The 20,418-nt window shown below is 48.1% G+C and overlaps 2 protein-coding genes across 2 annotated transcripts in view; one reads left to right on the forward strand and one right to left on the reverse strand.

Moving 5' to 3' along the window:
* Window positions 1–2,714, forward strand: part of LOC115933283 (putative postmeiotic segregation increased 2-like protein 2) — a 10,552-nt gene extending 7,838 nt beyond the window's left edge. The window contains exon 7 of the mRNA XM_055347852.1: window positions 807–2,714. Within this exon, the coding sequence (XP_055203827.1) occupies window positions 807–893 (87 nt within the window). The 3' untranslated portion in view covers window positions 894–2,714. The remainder of the gene's footprint in view (window positions 1–806) is intronic.
* A 4,903-nt stretch (window positions 2,715–7,617) lies between these two features.
* On the reverse strand, window positions 7,618–16,578 carry LOC115935416 (speedy protein E2-like). The gene is made up of 8 exons (XM_055392698.2): window positions 16,309–16,578; window positions 15,139–15,357; window positions 13,602–13,832; window positions 12,520–12,578; window positions 11,209–11,294; window positions 8,839–9,157; window positions 8,612–8,716; window positions 7,618–7,759 (listed from the first exon to the last, which is right to left on the reverse strand). Exons 1-7 carry the CDS (start codon window positions 16,466–16,468, stop codon window positions 8,657–8,659), a joined length of 1,134 nt encoding a protein of 377 aa, XP_055248673.1. The 5' UTR covers window positions 16,469–16,578; the 3' UTR covers window positions 7,618–7,759; window positions 8,612–8,656.
* Window positions 16,579–20,418: the final 3,840 nt, after the last annotated feature.

Consider the following 20,418-nt stretch of genomic DNA (forward strand, 5'->3'; position numbering starts at 1 on the left):
GAGCTATGATTGAGCCACTGTATTTCAGACTGGGAGACAGAGTAAGACCCTGTCTGGAAAAATATATAAACATATATATTTTTTATTTTTATTTTTTATTTTTATCTTTTTTTGAGATGGAATCTCACTTTGGCGCCCTGGCTGGAGTGCAGTGGCACGATCTCGATTCACTGCAACCTCCACCTCGCAAGTTTAAGCGATTCACCTGCCTCAGCCTTCTGAATAGCTGGGATTACAGGCGCGCACCACCACACCTGGCTCATTTTTGTATTTTTAGCAGAGACGGGGTTTCACCATGTTGTCCAGGCTGGCCAGGCTGGTCTCGAATTCCTGACCCCAGGTGATCCACCCACCTCGGCCTCTCAAAGTGCTGGGATTATAGGCGTGAGCCACCATGCCTGCCTTATGTACTTATATTTTAATGAGACTATTTCTCTTGGTTTTCTGATAAATGAGTTACTGGAACCCTTATGAATCTGAATGCAAAAGAAACAGCTAAATGTTATGTAATTGTTGTGTTTAAAAACCAGATTATAAAACTATCTGTATTATATGATTACAGTTTTATAAAAACAAAACAACAGCCTAAATGTGTATAGTATAAAGGCTGGAAGAGTCAGCACTTTCATGTTCTCAGCGGTTATCCTTGGATGTGAGATCTCATGCACTTTTTGCTCTCTTCTTTGTGCCTTTCCATTTTGTATGTGTATTTTTTACAATCTAAAAAGTTACTTAAACATATGCAGCTAAAAACTTTTTTTTACTCGTAAAGCATTTGGTGCTAATTTTAACTGTTCTTTTTTTAGACAGAGTCTTCTCACTCTGTCGCCCAGGCTGGAGTGCAGTGGTGTGATCTTGGCTCACTGCAATCTCTACCTCCTGGGTTCAAGTGATTCTCCTGCCTCAGTCTCCCAAGTAGCTGGGATTATAGGTATGTGTCACCATGACCAGCTAATTTTTGTATTTTTAGTAGAGATAGGGTTTCACCATGTTGGCCAGGCTGGTCTTGCACCCCTGACCTCAAGTGATCTGCCTGCCTCAGCCTCCCAAAGTGCTGGGATTACAGGCATGAGCCACCACGCGTGGCCTTTTTTTTAAAGCTTTTTTGTAAGTCAGCTAGCAAGAACACAGGAAGAAATACTCAAATCTCCCTTACCCAGCTGGGGGCTATGTCAGGTTTTATAAGCATAGGGTAATGAGTTGTGATTTGATTGGATCTTGCAATAAAGTAATGCTGGGAGGTGTGATCTGACTGGATCCTGCCATGGGGTGACACCAAAACTCAATCTGATTGGATCCTGGCTCCTGCCATGGAGTGTCCAGTTCTTAAATCAGTCTCAGCTCTTCAGGCCGAGCTTTTAGTTTCCACTCCGTGGTTGCATGCTTGGTTAACCTGGGCATGCACAGGGTACATGCCCTTCAACCTGTGGGTCCATGGCAATTGAAAAACAACTGACAACCTCATTACATAAAAGTTGAACTGAGCCGGGTGCAGTGACTCACGCCTGTAATCCCAGCACTTTGGGAGGCCAAGGCAGGTGGAGGTCAGGACTTCAAGACCAGCCTGGCCAAAATGGTAAAACCCCGTCTCTACTAAAAATATAAATATTAGCCAGGTGTGGTGGTGCACCCTTATAATCCCAGCTATCTGGAGGCTGAGGCAGCAGAATCACTTGAACCTAGGAGGTGGAGGTTGCAGTGAGCTGAGTTCATACCATTGCACTCCAGCCTGGGTGACAAGAGTGAGACTCCGTCAAAAAAAAAAAAAAAAGTTGAACCAGATTTGGTCTGATGCAGTTACAGATCTACAAACCTCACCCCCACCCTCCTGCCAACACCTTCCACTCCTGATTCTTGAGGGATTAGGGATGGAGGTCATGCTTCTGCTTCGACTTCATGCTGAGCAGGGCACTGAGTCCCCTAAAGTGAAAGGAATGAAACTCTTGGGCTTCTGAGTTCAAATGAGTTCTGGGGTCACCCGGAGTAGCTTGAAAGGCTGGTATTGTTGTAATACAAGCTGAAGGTGGAAGTGTTGGATCCTGGAGGACAAACAGCTCACCATCCATTTAAATAAATAGGACCAAAAAGTAACAGAACAGTGGCCACGAGGGGCCCCAACAGAGGAAGAAACCAGGTGAGGTGCGGTATAGTGGACTCGACTGCCTTCTAAATCTCAGTTGTTGGCCGGGTGCAGTGGCTCACGCCTGTAATTCCAGCAAAAGAAAAGCCGAGGCAGGGTGATCACGAGGTCAGGAGTTCAAGACCAGCCTGACAAACATGGTGAAGCCCTGTCTCTACTAAAAATACAAAAATTAGCTAGGCATGGTGGCATGTGCTGTAGTCCCAGCTACTCGGGAGGCTGAGGCAGGAGAATCGCTTGAACCCGGGAGGCGGAGGTTGCAGTGAGCCGAGATTGTGCCACTGCACTCCAGCCTAGGTAACAGAGCAGGACTCCATCTCAGTCAATCAATCAATCAATCAATCTCAGCTGTTGAACTACCCTTGACATGGTTCAGCTCTGTATCCACACCCAAATCTCATGTCAAATTGTAATTCCCAGTGTTGTGGGAGGGACCTGGTGGGAGGTGATTGGCTCATGGGGGCCGACTTCCCCCTTGCTGTTCTCGTGATATTGAGTGAGCGCTTGTGGGATCTGGTTGTTTAAAAGCGTGCAGCCCTCCCACTTCACTCTCTCTGTCTCTCCTGCTCCAACATGGCCAGACGTGCCTGCTTCCCCTTCGCCTTCTGCCGTGATTGTCAGTTTCCTGAGGCCTCCCCAGCCATGCTTCCTGTACAGCCTGCAGAACTGTGAGTCAATTAAACCTCTTTTCTTCATAAATTACCCAGTTTCTCATAGTTCTTTATAGCAGTGTGAAAACAGACTAATGGCCCTTCTGGTTGAAGGAATGCAGCCATTCTGCTTATTTGACTATGTCCTTTCTATTCATCTCTATTTCCTGGGAGGTGTTTATCCAAGTGCACTAGGAGGTATTGGTGACCGCACAGTCCCCTCAGTGTTCTGCTAGTAAATAGTTGAAGGTTGATCATTGATCTCCTGCGTTTTCAGTCTGGCATGGAAAAGCCCCCGTGCAACTGGTAAAGATATCAATAAGCACCAGGAGGTATCTAAATCCACCAGGAGCCATAGGCATCACGTTGACGTCCATTTACCAGTCTTCCCTGGCAAGATTCTTCTGAATTGTGCTGCCTTGGCCAAAAGAGGTATGGGAGGGGCTGGGCGCAGTGGCTTGTGCCTGTAATCCCAACATTTTGGGAAACCAATTCAGGTGGATCATTAGAGGTCAGGGGTTCAAGACCATCCTGGCCAATATGGTGACATCCCATCTCTACTAAAAATACAATAAGTTAGCTGGGTTTGGTGTTGGGTGCCTGTAATCCCAGCTACTCGAGAGGCTGAGGCAGGATAATCGCTCGAACCTGGGAGGAGGAGGTGGCAGTGAGCTGAGATCGTGCCATTGCACTCCAGCGTGGGCAACAAGAGTGAAACGTCGTCTCAAAAAATAAAAAAAAAGTCCGGGCGTGATGGATCACACCTGTAATCCCAGCAATTTGGGAGGCCAAGACGGGTGGACCACGAGGTCAGGAGTTCAAGACCAGCCTGTCCTAGATGGTGAAACCCTGTCTCTACTAAAAATACAAATATTAGCTGGGCATGGTGGCATGCACCTGTAATCTCAGCTACTCAGAAGTCTGATGCAGGAGAATTGCTAAAACCCAGGAGGGAGAGGTTACATTGAGCCGAGATTGCACCACTGCACTCTAGCCTGGGCGACAGAGCAAGACTCCGTCTCGAAAGAAAGAAAGAGAAAGGAAATTCCCCACGGAAGTACCTCAGCTTATTTCATAAACAGGTACTGAAGGAAGCAGAGGCATGTGGAGGACTTCCCCACCTCATGCAGCTATTTGGGTCGTGGCATCTGAAATTTATTATTTCAGAGTCACCCCTTTGATGACCTTAGCAGTGAACTGCAGTCATCTGTTTAGGCCTCTCCATGGCCCACGTCAATGCCGGTATTTCTGTTTGTTGCACATTTGATTTCCTTGTTGTTGGCATTTAGAAGGCCCCCCGTTTCCCAGATCACACCACGGGCATGGACCACAGAGATTGCATCTTGTGAGTCTGTAGAAATGGTCAAGGCCTTGTCCTCTCTTAGGTCCAGAGCTCAGGTTAATGCAGATTTTCCTGGCCATCTGTGCTGAAGTCCCTGTGGGGAGGCTCCTGGCTGGTTTCCTGTAGGTAGACAGCTATATGTCCTGCTCTTCATTGGCTTCTTTTCATGAAGCTCCTGCCATCTACAAAACATGTCTCCCTTCTTGAATCACATCTCTGTTATTGAAACTCTAGAAGTCGACCGGGCATGGTGGCTATGCCTATAATCCCAGCATTTGGGGATGCCAAGGCGGGTGGATCACCTGAGGTCAGGAGTTCAAGACCAGCCTGGCCAACATGGCGAAACCCCGTCTCTAATACAAATACAAAAATTAGCCAAGCATGGTGGCCACTGTACTTCAGCCTGGGCGACAGAGCAAGACTCCATCTCAAAAAAAAAAAAAAAAAAAAAGAGAAAGAAAGTATCATGCTTTTCTGCATTCTGTGAATTGTTTTAGTGAGTTATCGAGCTTGAGGGCATGGTGGGAACCTCCAAATTTGCAGCCAGTTGGTGAGAAGTACATGTGGTCTGAGGACACCCAAGCTTGCAGGTGTGTCTAAAGCGAGGGCAGCCTAGCGGGGGCTGGTGGCCTTAACCTGTGGCATTTGAGGTAACATCAGGGAGTTGACATCAGAATTGCATCACATAGGCTGGGCGCGGTGGCTCACGCCTGTAATCCTAGCACTTTGGGAGGCCAAGGTGGGCAGATCACGAGGTCAGGAGATCGAGACCATCCTGGCTAACACAGTGAAACCCCGTCTCTACTAAAAATACAAAAAATTAGCCAGGCATGGTGGCGGGCGCCTGTAGTCCCAGCTACTCGGGAGGCTGAGGCAGGAGAATGGCGTGAACCCAGGAGGCGGAGCTTGCATTGAGCCAAGATCACGCCACCGCACTCCAGCCTGGGTGACAGAGCGAGACTCCATCCCCAAAAAAAAAAAAAAAAAAAGACAAAAAACAGAATTGTGTCACACAGGCCAGATGCAGTGGCTCATGCTTATAATCCCAGCAATTTGAAAGGCAAGGTAAGAGGATCACTTGAGCTTGAGTCTGAGGCCACAGTGAGCTATGACCACACCACTGCACCCCAGTCTGGGTGACAGCACAAGACCCCAACTCCAAAAAGAAAAAAGAAAAATCACAAAGAATTGCATGGCAGAGTGCCTGTCTTTCACAGCTTTAACTGCTGCAGGAACTTTCTTTTTTTTTTTTTTTTTTTTTTTTGAGAGGGGGTGAGGAGACACAATCTCTGCTAGTGATTCTCCTGCCTCAGCCTCCCAAATAGCTGGGATTATAGGCGTGCACCACCACGCCTGCCTAATTTTTGTATTTTTAGTAGAGACAGGGTTTCACCATGTTGGCCAGGCTGGTCTCAAACTCCTGCTGGGATCATGGGCGTGAGCCACCACGCCCGGCCACCTTTAGAGTTTTCTTACCACCTGGTTTTCCTCTCTCAATATCTTTCTCTCATTTCCTGCCTTAAAACTCTAGCTTGGCATCTGGACGCAGTAGCTCATGCCTGTAATCCCAGCACTTTGGGAGGCCAAGGTGGGTGGATCACTTGAAGTCAGGAGTTCGAGACCAGCCTGGCCAACATGGTGAAACCTTGTCTCTACTATTTTTACAAAAGTTAGTCGGACGTACAGACGGGTGCCTGTAGTCCCAGCTGCTTGGGAGGCTGAGGCAGGAGAATTTGTTTGAACCCAGAGGTGAAAGTTGCAGGGAGCCGAGGTTGTGCCACTGCACTCCAGCCTGGGAGACAGAGCAAGACTCTGTCTCCAAAACAAACAAACAAACAAACCAACCCTGTAGCTTGAGCCTTCTCTTCTATTGTTTTTCTTTAAAAAATAAAAATTAAAAATAGATGTAGTTGCTATGTTGCTGAGGCTGGCCTCAAACTCCTGGCCTCAGGTGATCCTCCCGCCATGACCTCCAAAACTGCAGGGATTGTAGGTGTGAGCACTGCACCCAGCCTTATGTTTTTTTCTACATAAAAAACAGCACAGGATTATCTTCCAGAGCTAATAAATATGTTCAAATAACCACAACCCCATTAAGGAAAAATATCACTGGGCAGCAAATAATCAATCCAGACCAGTATGATCACAATTGCTGTGAAGGTGAGAAAAGTTCATTTTTATTATGTTTCCCCAAGAGACGCACTCTATTGTCCTCTTGAAAACACACAGCTCATGTCCTCCTTTAGAACACACATCCTCTTTAAAGTAACATACAAACATGCCAAAACAAGGTAAAAAATTACATCTGAATTCTCACATTTCAAACATACATGAAATATCAAAAATTTATTTTTACAAGAATTTAGGGGAACTACTACATAGCTATAAATGTAATATATATGTTAACTAAGTATCATAGATAAAAACCATGCTCTCTTCAGCAGCACGTGTAATAATAGATACAAAGATTGAAAGGTAAAAGATTTAGGATGAAAAGAATCCTCTCTTAAAAAGGAAAACAAAATTATATGTATGTGTATATAGCAGTTATAACACCCATCACACAGCTTTATAGAAACAGCATCTATTCAAAAATACCAGTATTTCCAAAATATTTAAAATAATATTTAAAGTAATAATAATATTTAAATAAATAAATATATTTAATAAATATTTTAATAAATAAAATAATATTTAAATAATTCTATACCCATGTTTTTCAAAATAAACCAATAAAATAGATAGTATATATTAGACGTGTTAGTATATATATCTGAGACATGTTAAAAATCACAACTGAATGCTCACAATTCAGTCACAAACCTAAACAGCAAATAAAAATTTCTATCACCAGAATGATGTTTTTTTCTGGTGGGGAACTACCAATAGCTATAAATAGAAGAGATTATTATGGAAGTATCATAGATAAAAAGAGTGCTCGCTTCAGGAGCACATATAATAATACAGAAACAAATTTAAAGATAATAAAATATTTAGGATAAAAAAATTGTCTCTTAAAAATGATAAGAAAATTATCTTTATGTATATATAACAACTATAACTCTCATCAAAAAACTACAGGAACAGCATGTTTTCAAAAGTACAACAATTTCCAAGCTATTTGAAATAAATCTATGAATAATTCAATGGCCAACATTTTCCAAACAAACCAATAAAATGCAGAGTGTGCATGAAGCTATCTGTTACAATCTGTGGCACTGATATTTCACAAAAGAATTCTGTGCCAATCTGAGCCCCTGCATTGTGCCTTCAAATGCTCCTGGACTGTGGCAACCAAGTCCGTAAGAAACAGGACCTCCAGGTTCCGCCCCAGGGAGGTTGGAATTCAGCAATATAAAAAGGGTGGTGGTGCCGCAGGAAAGGTGGAACTGGAAACACTCCTGGTTTCTTACTTTTCTCCAAGGACTCCTAGAAGGACCCCACCCCCCTCCCCCCACCCCTGCTCCTAGGAGGACAACGTGATCACTGTATTCAGCTCCATCAAGAATGGTCCAGGTTCTTCTAGATGATCTGCACAAATGGTTCCTCTCCTCCTTCCTGGTGTCTGCCATTAGCATTGGAATAAAGTTCCTGCTGAAAATCCACATCTCCCCTGGGTCCGGTGTTCTGGAAGTGAGAGAGACAATGTCACACTTCAAGGAGGCAGCTCTCTAGACAGGAAGGTTATTCACGTCCCATGTCAAGTCTAGAGTTCAGAGCAATTGAGAAATGCAATTTTATCTGCTGCCTTTCATTCTATACCCTGCTTCTGAACCATCGTGTTCAACTGTGAAACTCACACTTTGGTGACCATGACTCCAAAACTCACTTAATACACCCAAGGTCAGCCCCAGTGATCTGCTTCATAGCAAGGACTTTGGGTGGGTCTGCCCAGGGAGTAGGGCACCCTCAGACAATGTGGCTTTGGACTTCATCACAGCTGGGGCCTTTTGTGTCACTTAAGATCTAAACTTGTAACCATGCTAGATGTGTTTCTAATGTGACAACATCACGAACCACGAGTCCAGAAGCCTAATCCTTAATCCTACCTCCTCATGATGAAGTCTCATGCTCTGTGCTCAACGTGGTTAGCTGCACAAGATGTAAACCAAAGCTTCACTGAACCCTCGACCCAAATCGGTAACTCAAGTGCGTCAATCATAATGAACCTCCCCAAACTCAGTATTTATGATTATTTTTGAGGCAGGGTCTCACTCTGTCGCCCAGACGGAGTGCAGTGGCAGGATCAGGGCTCCGTGCAGCCCCGACCTTCCGGGCTCCAGCGATCCTCCCGCCTCAGCCTCCTGAGTAGTTGGGAGTAGAGATGCGTCCCACATCGCCTGGCTAATTTTTGTATTTTTGTGGAGAGGGGATCTCGCCACGTTGCCCAGGCTTGAAGCCGGATCAAGCAATTGGGTTCTTCGGATTTCCGAAATAGACCCCAGTATTCTGCCTTTACCCCGGAGGATGCAGATGTACCTTCTCTCAGGCCGATGACCTCAGGCCTCCATGGTCCCTGGAGCTCTAGAAAAGGCGAGCGCGATCTCGCGCCCACACCCAGTGCTCTGGGTCATAAGCCTGGATCTGGAAAAACAAACGCCCTTTGAGAAGACGGGGACTCACCAGGATACCCCTCTCTCCCCTCATCCAGCCTCCAGCCCACCCAATTCCTCCCCACCTCCTCCACCTCCCCAGGCCCCACTCACCTCCTCCAACTCCTCCGGGGAAACCCAAGCCCTGCCGCTCATGGAACAGAAGAAGTGGAACCGACGTTTCTGGAACAGGACTATCTGAGAGCGGTTCTTCCTGGCCCTCGGGTTCATGCAACGGCATAACTGGAACCGACGCTTACGGACCAAGGGTATGCGAGAGCGGTTCTTCCTGGCCCTCGGGTTCATGGAACGGCCTAACTGGAACCAATGCTTACGGAGCAAGGGTATGCGAGAGCGGTTCTTCCCATACAGGAAGTGGAAGATGTTTTGTTTGGAGTCCTCGTCGTCTTCCTCCATGTCATTGGCCAGGTAGCTGAGGACAGAAATCAGGTTGCTGCTCAGGGGCACCACCAGGAGAGGCCTCCGGCTGAGGTCAGCTTCCCAGAGAGGAAGGTAAGGGACCGTCCCTAGCTCAGGACTGGCACCCACCCTGCAGAGAGCCATGCCTTCCTCAGGAGGGCTCTGCTGGACAGAGACCTGATCAAGGGCGTCTCCCACTCCTTCAGGATGGAGACAAAAACCCAACTGGTGGCCGAGAGTGGTGGCTTATGCCTGGAATCCCAGCACATTGGGAGGCCAAAGCAGGAGGATCACTTGAGGCCAGGAGTTTGAGACGGGCCTGGGCAACATAGCAAGACCCTCGTCTCTATTAAAAATATAAGAAATATGCCAGACGCGGTGGCTCATGCCTGTAATCTCAGCACTTTAGAAGGCTGAAGCAGGTGGATCGCTTGAGACCAGGAGTTGGAGACCAGCCTGGTCAACACAGAGAAACCCCATCTCTACTAAAAATACAAAAATCAGCCTGGTGCAGTGGCACACCCGTTAGGCCTAGCTACTCAGGAGGCTGAAGCATAAGAATTGTGTGAACCCAGGAGGCGGAGGTTGCAGTGAGTTGAGATTGGGCCACTCCATTCCAGCCTGAGAGGCAGAGCAAGACTCTGTCTCAATAAACAAACAAACAAACAAACAAACTGTCCAGGTGTGGTGGCACAGCCCTGTAGTCGGAGCTAATAAAGAAGCTGAGGTGGGAGGATCGCTTGAGCCCAGGATATGGAGGCTGCGGTGAGCTACGATCTCACCACTGCACTCCAGCTTGGGGGACAGGGCAAGTCTGTCTCAAAAAAATAAAAGAAATTGAATACATTGATATTTTGCCAGGACCCTGCCTTCTACAGGCATCTAGTCTAATGGGACTGGGAGTAATCAAGGCAGATGACCTAATCCCAGTGTCCAGGATATAACTAGAGAGCTACGGGCATGCAGAAGTTGGAAGATGAGGGAAGGCATCACAGAGGCTGTGGGGTGAACTGACTTCAAGGAATGGGTCCTTCCCTTCAGAGCCACATGTGTGTGGGACACCCAGACAGAAAACACAAACACAAAGTCGAGTGGAGGGCATTTGGAAGGAGCAGTGAAGCCGAGCCAGGAAATACCAAGATGGCGAGCCAGTGTGCTTGTAGAGATTGTAGAGAGGGTAGAATTGACACTGTGGACCCTGGCCTCAATAGAGAAAGGCATCAGCTAAGGAAGTTGTTCAGGTGGGCAGTGAGGTTGTCGTGCTTTGGAAAGATGTTCAGGCTGCACTAGGAAGACCCCTGGCTTGGGGAGAGACTCCAGGAGACCCCAGCGGGGAGCATTTGACAGTGGATTCGAGTGATGCGAGGGGGACCTGAACTGTGGCCTCTGTCATGGGAACCCAGAGGAGGTCGATGGCGTTTGTGGTTGATGTGGGAAGGAGAGAGAGAGAAGAACCAGAAACGTCTGCTTGCTGGAGGAAGCGGCATGTCCGCTCCTCCACTCCTTTTCTTTTCCCCTTAGGAGCGGTTTATGGTTCCTTTTGTTTTATTCTTTTATTTGTACACTGGCATTGGAGTTTGTTTTTTTGGCTTTTTTTTTTTTTTTTTTTTTTTTGAGAAAAAGTCTCACTCTGTCACCCAGGCTGGAGTGCAGTGGCTCGACCTTAGCTTACTGCAACCTCCACCTCCTGGGTTCAAAGGGTTCTCTTGCCTCAGCCTCCCGAGTAGCTGGGATTACAGATGCACACCACCACGCCCAGCTAATTTTTCTAGTTTTAGTAGAGACGGGGTTTGGCCATGTTGGCCAGGCTGGTCTCGAACTGCTGACCTCAGGTGATCCGCCTGCCTTGGCCACCCAAAGTGCTGGGATTACAGGCGTATGCCACTGTGCCCAGCCTGAGTTTCTGTTTAGAAACAACAGTCTATGATAGTATAATCCTCTCTTTTTTGTACACAGAGTAAAGAGGACAAATAGGTGAAAGAATAAACGAAAGGCTGGAATCGCACTTCTCCCGCTGTCCCAGGGCATTGGATATTGACGGATAGGAGGCAGCAAACCACTCACAGAGCCAGGAAGAAATGAATGCGTTGGTATAGCCAGGAGGGGAAGCCGGCCCGGCTGAAATACGCTATGACCATAGCCAGGAGATACTGATGGAGAGAAAGGAACACAGAGAGGGAGAGGTCACATCTTGGAAGAGGAAGATTGTGGAGAGGGGAAATGAGGGTCTGGGGAGGGGCTGCCCATCAGAGAAGGGACCTCAGTGTTGGGGTGACTGTACTCATTTGGAAATTGCGGGATGGAGGGGTATTCGAAGGTCGGATGCAAATCCGAGAAGCCAGAGGAAGGGTTTTGGGTGATGCTCCCAGGATGGTGGGCTCCGATGGGATCTTTGGAGGGGGTGTGTCTATGTTGGCTGGTGTCAGGAGGGTCTTTTGTGTGCCAGGCAGAGAACTGTCCCGAAGAGCTGAGAGTAGAGGGGCCAGGAGCTTCAGGGCTGTGGCCAGACTGTGGCCCAGAGCTCAGATCCCAAAGGACCCATAGGAGAGGCAGGGGCCACTCATTCACTCTGCAAGAAACCAGCAGAATCCTGAGGGAGATGCTGACAAATCATAAAAAGACCAAGAATAGCCGGGAGTGGCGGCTCAAGCCTGTGATCCCAGTACTTTTTGAGAGGTGGAGACAGGAGGATCATGTGAGCCCAACAGTTCAAGAACAACCTGGGCAACATAGTGAGACCCTGTTTCTACAAACATTTCAAAAATTAGTTGAGCATGGTGGCATGTGCCTAGTCCCAGCTCCTCAGGAGGCTGAGGAAAGAAGATTGCTTGAGCCCAGGAATTAGAGGCTGCAGTGAGCTATGATCATGCCACTGCACTCCATCCTGGGGAGCAGAGCTAGACTCTGTCTCACAAAAAAAAATTTGTGGGTGCCAAGACTCAAGACCACGGGAGCTGGTCGGGCACAGTGGCTGACGTCTATAGTCTCAGCACTTTGGGAGGCCAAGGTGGGTGGATTGCCTGAGGTCAGGTGTTCAGGACCAACCTGGCCAACATGGCAAAACCCCGTTTCTACTAAAAACACAAAAATTAGCCAGGCGTGGTGGTTCATGTCTGTAATCCCAGCTGCTTGGAGGCTGAGGCAGGAGAATCGCTTGAACCCGGGAGGCATCGGCTGCAGTGAGTCAAGATCGAGACACTGCCCTCCAGCCTGGGCAACAGAGCAAGACTCTGTCTCACAAAAAAAAAAAAAAAAAAAAAAGACTGTAGGAGCATCTGGTGGGAGGTGGTGGAGGGAGAACTGTGGGTTTGGAAGCTGCACCCTCCCCCCAGCCATGCATTGGAACAGGAACAGTTACATGGAGAACAACCTTACCTTGTCCGACACCCTCAGATCTTTGTCCCAGGCCAGGAATCTTTTAATGACAGGATCCTCTGTGATTGGAGAGCAGATGTCAGTGTGAGAAGCAGGACAGGGTTTCCGTGGGAGCAGCAGGGCAGCGAGGAGAAGTGTGCCTCCCGGGGGGAGGTCTCAGGATTGTGGCCGCGGGTGAGGTGGATGGGAGAGGGGAGAATGACTTTCACTGGGCAAGGGAGAGAGGCTCCTGCTCTGAGACTCCCCTGAGAAGAGGCCGAAGGAGGCCCTGGGTGTGAGAATCTACAGGATGTAGAGCTGGGAATCAGCCAGGACCCCCTCCAGCAGACACGGAGGGACCACTGCAGAGTCATAAAGGAATTCCCATCATTTCCTCATGAGACAGTCACATCAGGGTGTGACCATGGCCTTGGTATCCCTCACTATGGATGGAGACACTTAGGTTTAGAAAAGTCAGTAAGAGACATTAAGTTTCAGAGGGCACAGCTGAAACCACTTTCTTTGTTTATTGATTTTGTTTTTCTTTATTTGATTTTTATTTATTAATTTATTTTGAGACAGAGGCTTGCTATGTGGGCCAGGCTGGAATGCAGTGGCCTGATCTTGGCTCACTGCAACCTCTGACTCCCAGGTTTAAGCGATTCTCCTGTCTCAGCCTCCCAAGTAGCTGGGATTACATGCATGAGCTACTGTGCCCAGCCTTGGTTTTTCTTTTGAGACAGGGTTTTGCTCTGTCACCCAGGCTGGAGTGCAGTGGTGTAGTCATAGCTCACTGCAGCCTCAAAGTCCTGAGTTCAAGCAATCCTCTTGCCTCAGCCTCCCAACGTGCTGGGATCTCAGGCGGGAGCCACTGCGCCTGGCCCGAAACCAAGCTTTCTTATCCCAAGTGCTGACCTTTATCAAGTTGACCTTATCCTTTATCATCTCCTAAGTGTCCCTCATGAGTGATCACTTCACATTCCTCCCACATGGAGAGCTCACCCACTGGGGCATATTTTTCCCATTGGAAAAGTGTGGTTATTGGAAGTTTCCTGTTTTTGGAAAGAACAGGATTGGAGGTGCTCTCTGGGGTGTCCTCCTACCAAGCAGCCTGTTGAAGGCCTCGTGGTGCTCAGGGAGCACGAGCGACACTCGCCGTCGCTTCAGCTTCATCTTGAGGCCACACAGCATCTCCGCCACCCAGATCTCCTCGGGCTCAGGGGCGAGCACCTTCCGTGGCTCCTCCTCCAACGACTCCTCAGATTCGTCCCACCACTCCATCTTCCTTTTCCAGCAAAAGGAGCTACGCGGGGGGCTGGGGTCTACCCCAGGGGCTGAGTAAAGAAACCAGGCCATGGTGTAATGCTTCTGCAGTTGATCACACTAGAGCCCGACCCAAAACCCCAAACCACTCTCCATCCTCCCCAGCCTCGCAGACTGCTGGCTTCTCCAAGCCATCTTTCCTTCTGTCTGTCTCCTCTGCTGAGCTCCATGTGCCGCTCCTTCTCCTCCCCATTCTCCCGTTTCTCTGTCCTCAGAACACTTCCTCATATCCTTCCCTGGTCCCTGGCTCTCTGAGTCCCTTTTTTTTTTTTTTTTGTTGTTGTTGTTGTTGTTGTTGAGAAACAGTCTTGCTTTGTGGCCTAGGCTGGAGTGTAGTGGTGCGATCTTGGCTCACTGCAACCTCTGCCTTCTGGGTTCCAGTGATTCTCCTGCCTAAGCCTCCCAAGTAGCTGGGATTACAGGTGCCCACCAAAACGCCCAGCTCATTTTTGTGCTTCTAGAAGAGACAGGGTTTCACCATGTTGGCCAGGCTGGTCTCCAACTCCTGGCCTCAAGTGATCTGCCTGCCTGGCCTCCCAAAGTGCTGGGATTACAGGTGTGAGCCACTGCACCCTGCCTCAGTACCTCCATTCTTCCCACACACCCTCCTCACGTGCTCCTTCCTGACTTCTGGGCCCTTTTTTTTTTTTTTTTTTTTTTTTGAGACAGCGTCTCACTCTCTCACCCAGAATGGAATGCAGTGGCACTATCTTGGCTCAAAGCAACCTCTTCCACCTGGGCTCAAGCGATTATCCTGTCTCAGCCTCCCGAGTAGCTGGGATAGCAGGCATGCCTGGCTAATTTTTGTATTGTTAGTATAAATGAGGTTTCGCTATATTGGTCTGGTTGGTCTCGAACAACTGACCTCAAGTGATCCACCCATCTCAGCCTCCCAAAGTAATGGGATTACAGGCATGAGCTACCACACCCGGCCTTCGTTTTTCTTTTGACACAGGGTTTTGCTCTGTCACCCAGGCTGGAGTGCAGTGGTGCAGTCATAGCTCACTGCAGCCTCAAAGTTCTGAGTTCAAGCAATCCTCTTGCCTCAGCCTCCCAACGTGCTAGGATCTCAGGCGTGAGCCACTGCACCTGGCCCGAAACCAAGCTTTCTCATCCCAAGCGCCAACCTTTATCAAGTCTAGCCTAGTTCTCTATCGTCTCCTAAGTGTCCCTCATGAGTGATCACTTCTGAGTCCTCCTGCGTGGAGAGCTCACCCACTGGGGGCGTATCTTTCCCATTGGAAAAGTGTGGTTATTGGAAGTTTCCTCTTTTTAGAAAGAACAGGATTGGAGGTGCTCTCTGGGGTGTCCTCCTACCAAGCTGACTGTTGAAGTCCTTGTGGTGCTCAGGGAGGATGGGTGACACGCGCTGTTGCTTCAGCTTCATCTTGAGCCCACACAGCATCTCCACTACCCAGGTCTCCTCAGGCTCAGGGGCGAGCTCCTTCTCCAGCTCCTCCTCAGATTCATCTGACCGCTCCCTCTTCCTTTTCCAGCCAAGGGACCTACATGGGGGGCTGGGATCTACCCCAGGGGCTGAGTAAAGAAACCAGGCCACCGTGTAATGCTTCTGCATCTGATCACCTTAGACCCCGACCCAAAACCCCAAACCACTCTCCATCCTCCCCAGACTCACAGACTGCTGGCTTCTCTAAGCCATCTTTCTGATTTTCTCTTCTGCTCAACCCCATGTGCCGCTCCTTCCCCTCCCCATTCTTCTCTCTCTCTGTCCTCCGAACACTGCTTCATGTCCTTCCCTGGTCCCTGGCTCTCTGAGTCCCTCCTTTTTTGTTTTGTTTTGTTTTGACACAGAATCTTGCTTTGTCACCCAGGCTGGAGTGTAGTGGTGCAATCTCAGCTCACTGCAACATCCATCTCCTGGATTCCATTTATTCTTCTGCCTCAGCCTCTCAGGTAGCTGGGATTACAGGTGCCTGCCATAATGCCCAGCTCAATTTTGTACTTTCAGTAGAGACAGGGTTTCACCATGTTGGCCAGGCTGGTCTCAAACTCCTGGCCTCAAGTGATCTGCCTGCCTTGGCCTCCCAAAGTTCTGGGATTATAGGTGTGAGCCACCCCACCCAGCCTGAATTTCTCCATTCTTCCCACACACCCTCCTCAGGTTCTCCTTCCTGACCGCTGACCCTTCTTTTCTTTTTTTTTTTTTTTTTTTTTTTTGGAGTGCAGCAGCGTGATCTCAGCTCACTGCAACCTCTTCCTCCCAGTCTCAAGTGATTCTCCTGTCTCAGCCTCCTGAGTAGCTGGGATTACAGATGTGCACCACTACCACTTGGCTAATTTTTATACTTTTAGTAGAGATGGGGTTTCACCATATTGGCCAGGCTGGCCTTGAACTCCTGACCTCAGGTGATCTGCCCGCCTCGGCCTCCCAAAGTGCTGGGGTTACAGGCGTGAGCCACCGCACCCGGCCCCCTTCCTTCGTCTTAGTCAATCCTATCCCACCTCTTCTTCCACCAGTCCCTTCACCTGATGGTCCCAACACTTCATCATCCACCACCTCCTGGAGGGGGTACCCCGAGGTGCTCCGCTGGGGACTCTGCTCATTCTGGGGGTACGGTTGACGGCTGGTCGTGATCTTTCCCGTAATTTGTCCCTTCTTATGGAACCTAGTCTCTGTTCTGTCCATGGGCTTCTTCTGGACACTGCTAGGATCCAGAAGAGTATGTTATCAATTCTCAAGCCTAGGAGAAGTCAGGAGTGGAGAACAGCTCTGAGAAGATACTGTTGTCCAACTGATCTCCAGTCACCACGGAGTCCGGTCCCTCCAATCAGGAAGGTCGGAATCTCTGATGTCATCGTCCATGTCAACCTGGCAACCAGTTTGAAAAAAAACATATGTAACTGCCAGTCTGATCTCTTGTCCTGGAGATCCTGGGTGAATGGTATCTCCTGCCACTGTCCCAACCTCAGACCATTGTCCAAAAGCATCTTCAGGGACTCCACATCCCTCTGTTCCCTGTCCCAGCAGAGGCTGTGTCCTCTCCACTCAAAGCCTGAAGCATGTTGGGGTCTCTTCGTCTCTGTACATGCCCATTTCAGAGTCCAGTCTGGTGGGAGAGGGAACAGAGTGGGAAAGAAAACTAGGGTAAGCAGAAACGATGAAACCTTATAAGAGTGAGATTATCATGTACAAGAGTGAGATTATCATGTACAAGAGTGAGATTATCATGTACAAGAGATCCCAGGAATACTGACTTGATGAAAAAGTCACATCAGAGCACTCAGTTTGGCAAAGCTTTTCTGCCGAATGTTTACTCACATTCACTGTCCGAGATTCTATACTGGGGGTACACACGTCCTCTGCCCTAAGGCAATTTTGAGTCCAAGAGACATTTTGAGGCCTAAAAATCATAGGAAACTGCCCCTGAGCTCACACATATTTCCAATGGTGTCCCCAATTTCAGGGAATCCATGGATTACCTAAGCCAGCCCCTCCAGTTCGGCTAAGAAACTCTAGTCTATATATCAAGTTTTGTATCATGTGTATTGCTCTGAACTCAGAAATTTCCCTTCCATTTATGGATTCTATGAATAAAATATCACATGTACAAAAAGACTAAGTCAAAAAATTTCAGCTGTGCACAGTGGCTCATGCTTGTAATCCCAGCACTTTGGGTGGCCAAGGGAGGAAGATTGCCTGAGGCCAGCAGTTCAAGACCAGTATAGGCAACATAGCAAGAGCCCATCTCTAAAAAAAACAAAACCAAACCAAATTAGCCAGGTGTGGTGGCTGGCACCTGTGTTCCAACTACTTGGGAGACTCATGTGACAGGAAGATCACTTGAGCCCAGGAGTTAGAAGCTGCAGTGAGCTATGATCTTGCCACTGCACTCCAGTCTGGGCAACACAGTAAGATATTGTGTCAAAAAAATTTTTTTTGATAAAAAATGAAAGAGTTACATGACATTCAGAGACCATCCAAAAAACCTGTGGGTTCCCGGCTGGGCTCAGTGGCTCATGCCTCTAATCCCAGCACTTTGAGAGGCCAAAGTGGGTGGATCACTTGAGGTCAGGAGTTTGAGACCAGCCTGGACAACATGGTGAAACCCCACCTCTACTAAAAATACAAAAAATTAGCCAGGCATGGTGGTGGATGCCTGTAATCGCAGCTAGTCAGGAGAGGGTGCTGGAGAATCACTTGAACTCATGGTGCGCAGGTTGCAGGGAGCCAAGATCGCACCATTGTGCTCCAGCCTGGGCAACAAGAGCAAAACTCCGTCTCAAAAAAAATAAAGAACCTGTGAGTGAGTTCCCACAAGTTTTCCTAATGGGCTGCGGCTTTCCTAGGAGTCTCTCGCTCATAGAAAAGGCACACACTGAAAGAGGAAGCCAATCCCATTGCTGTGGAAGTCCCATTGTTAGGAAGCTCTGCTTTTCTGGAGTTCAAATTCGCATTCATGACGCTTTAAACCGTCAGAGCTGGGTGGGTCCTCCTACAACAAAATAGTTTGCTCTCTCTCTCCTAGTTAACAGGCTTTCAAATATTAGAAGATCAATGTTCTGATCCCATTAAAATTTCTCTTTTGTGGAATGAAAAGCTCTGATTTAACCCATCTTCAAGCCTGGTTTGCATATTCCTCTCTCTTCCGGCCACCTTGTCTAGACACACTACACTAAGGCCGTGCCCATCGTAAATGATGTTGGTACGTTGTCAAAAAATTGGCAAACCAGGCGCGGTGGCTCATGCCTGTAATCCTACCACTTTAAGAAGCAGAGGCAGACAGATCACCAGAGCTCAGAAGTTCGAGACCAGCCTGTCCAACATGTTTAAATCCGTCTCTACTAAAAATACAGAAAAAATGAGCTGGGCGTGGGGGTGCACATCTGTAATCCCAGCTACTTGGGAGGCTGAGGCAGGAGAATCGCTTGAACCTGGAAGGCAGAGGTTGCAGTGAGCCGAGATTGCATCACTGCACTCCAGCCTGGGTGACAGAGCGAGACACCATCGCAAAAAAAAAAAAAAAAAAAAAAAAAAAAAAATGGCTAAACAGCCCAGGTTTGGTCTGATATGTTCACAAAAAAGCAAAACAGTCACCTCTCACCTTTTCTTTTCCCTCAGTGATGCAGTTGAATACAACAATGGCTGTAGGTATGCGGCAGAAATATCATTCAAGTGAAACAGAAGGGCTTTCCTGGCCAGACACAGTGGTCACTCCTGCAATCCCAACACTTTGGTTGGCTAAGGTGGGAGGATTTCTTGTGGCCAGGGGTTCAAGGCTGCAGTAAGCTGTGATCCACCACTGCATTCCAGGCTGGGCATCAGAGTGAGGCCTCTCTCTCTAAAAAAAAAAAAAAAAAAACCCTTCACTCCCCAGAAAAAGGGATTTGCAAATACCAGCCTTTCAGCATGAGGATCACATGGAGGAACGTTAAGATACAGATGCTGGGACCCAGCCCTATTGATTGTAATTCAAAAACTGAGGTGAGGCCTGATTTAGCTCCGTCATTGGAATCCATTCCGATTTGAAACTCTCTGGGTTGGACAGTTCAAGAGAGATCCTAAAGAAAGCAAAATCACTATGGACTGAAATGAGCAGACAAGGTTTTCTGAGCATGGTGAAATATGATCTGGGCCTCGCTTGGGAGGGCTGTGGCCAGGCCTTGAGTCCTTGGCTCAGTGGGACCTTCTGAAACAGCCTCCAAGCTGCGCCCCTGCTTCCTTTGCTTTTGGATGACCCCCTCCAGCAGCTTTGGTGCTGATGGGAATCAGTCGACCTGCAGCGCAAGTTCAGCCCAAGTCTCAACCCAGCAGCCTCCCCAAACCTGGCCAGGGTCTGGTCATGCTGCCGTCTCTGCGGTTCTCTGTGGAGTTGTGGTTTCTGTACCTTGAAGAGAACTTCCCCTTCTGGGACCCAGAAACCCAGTGAACCCTCAGGAAAAAAGGGAATGAAATTACTGAAGACAACTCTGTGGCAGGGAGAGGGAAAAGAGGCTCTTTGTTTTTGTTTTTTATTTTTTATTTTTTTATTTTTTGAGACAGAGCTTCACTCTTGTTGCCCAGACTGGATTGTAATGGCTCAATCTCGGCTCACTGCAACCTCTGCCTCCCATGTTCAAGCACTTCTCGTGCCTCAGCCTCCAGAGTAGCTGGGACAATAGGCACACACCACCACACCCAGCTAATTTTTGTATTTGTAGTAGAGATGGGGTTTCGCCATGTTGCCCAGGCTGGTCTCGAACTCCTGGCCTCAAGTAATCCACCTGCCTTGGCCTCCCAAAGTGCTGGGACTACAGATGTGGGCCATCGTGCCCAGCCCTCACTGTATGGATTTTCTAAAAAAAAAAAAGATTACATTTGTCTTACTTGCCAAAGGGGAAATTAACCTTATCTCCTCTCCTTTTTAAAGAGTATTTCCTTGATAAACCTTGTAATATAAATAATTTCTTTTGTGCCTTTGATATATGTACCTAAATCTTTTAAAAAGGTAAATGAACTTCTTGCCAACATTACAACCCAGGATTTTTTTTGTTTTTTTTTTTTTTGAGACAGAATCTCGCTGTCACCCAGGCTGGAGTGCAGGGGTATAATCTCGGCTCACTGCAACCTCCACTTCCCGGGTTCAAGCAATTCTCCCA

The sequence above is a fragment of the Gorilla gorilla genome, chromosome 6 (genome assembly GCF_029281585.2).
Source record: "Gorilla gorilla gorilla isolate KB3781 chromosome 6, NHGRI_mGorGor1-v2.1_pri, whole genome shotgun sequence".
Lineage (NCBI taxonomy): Eukaryota > Metazoa > Chordata > Mammalia > Primates > Hominidae > Gorilla > Gorilla gorilla.

Coding starts and splice junctions, on each gene's coding strand:
- LOC115935416 (XM_055392698.2), bottom strand. CDS start 16,468: ATGGACAGAACAGAGACTAGGTTCCATAAGAAGGGACAAATTACGGGA. Junction 15,358..16,308: donor TGAAGTGTTGGGACCATCAG/GTGAAGGGACTG, acceptor TTCTTTACTCAG/CCCCTGGGGTAGATCCCAGC. Junction 9,158..11,208: donor ATTCATTTCTTCCTGGCTCT/GTGAGTGGTTTG, acceptor TTCTGTCCTCAG/CTACCTGGCCAATGACATGG.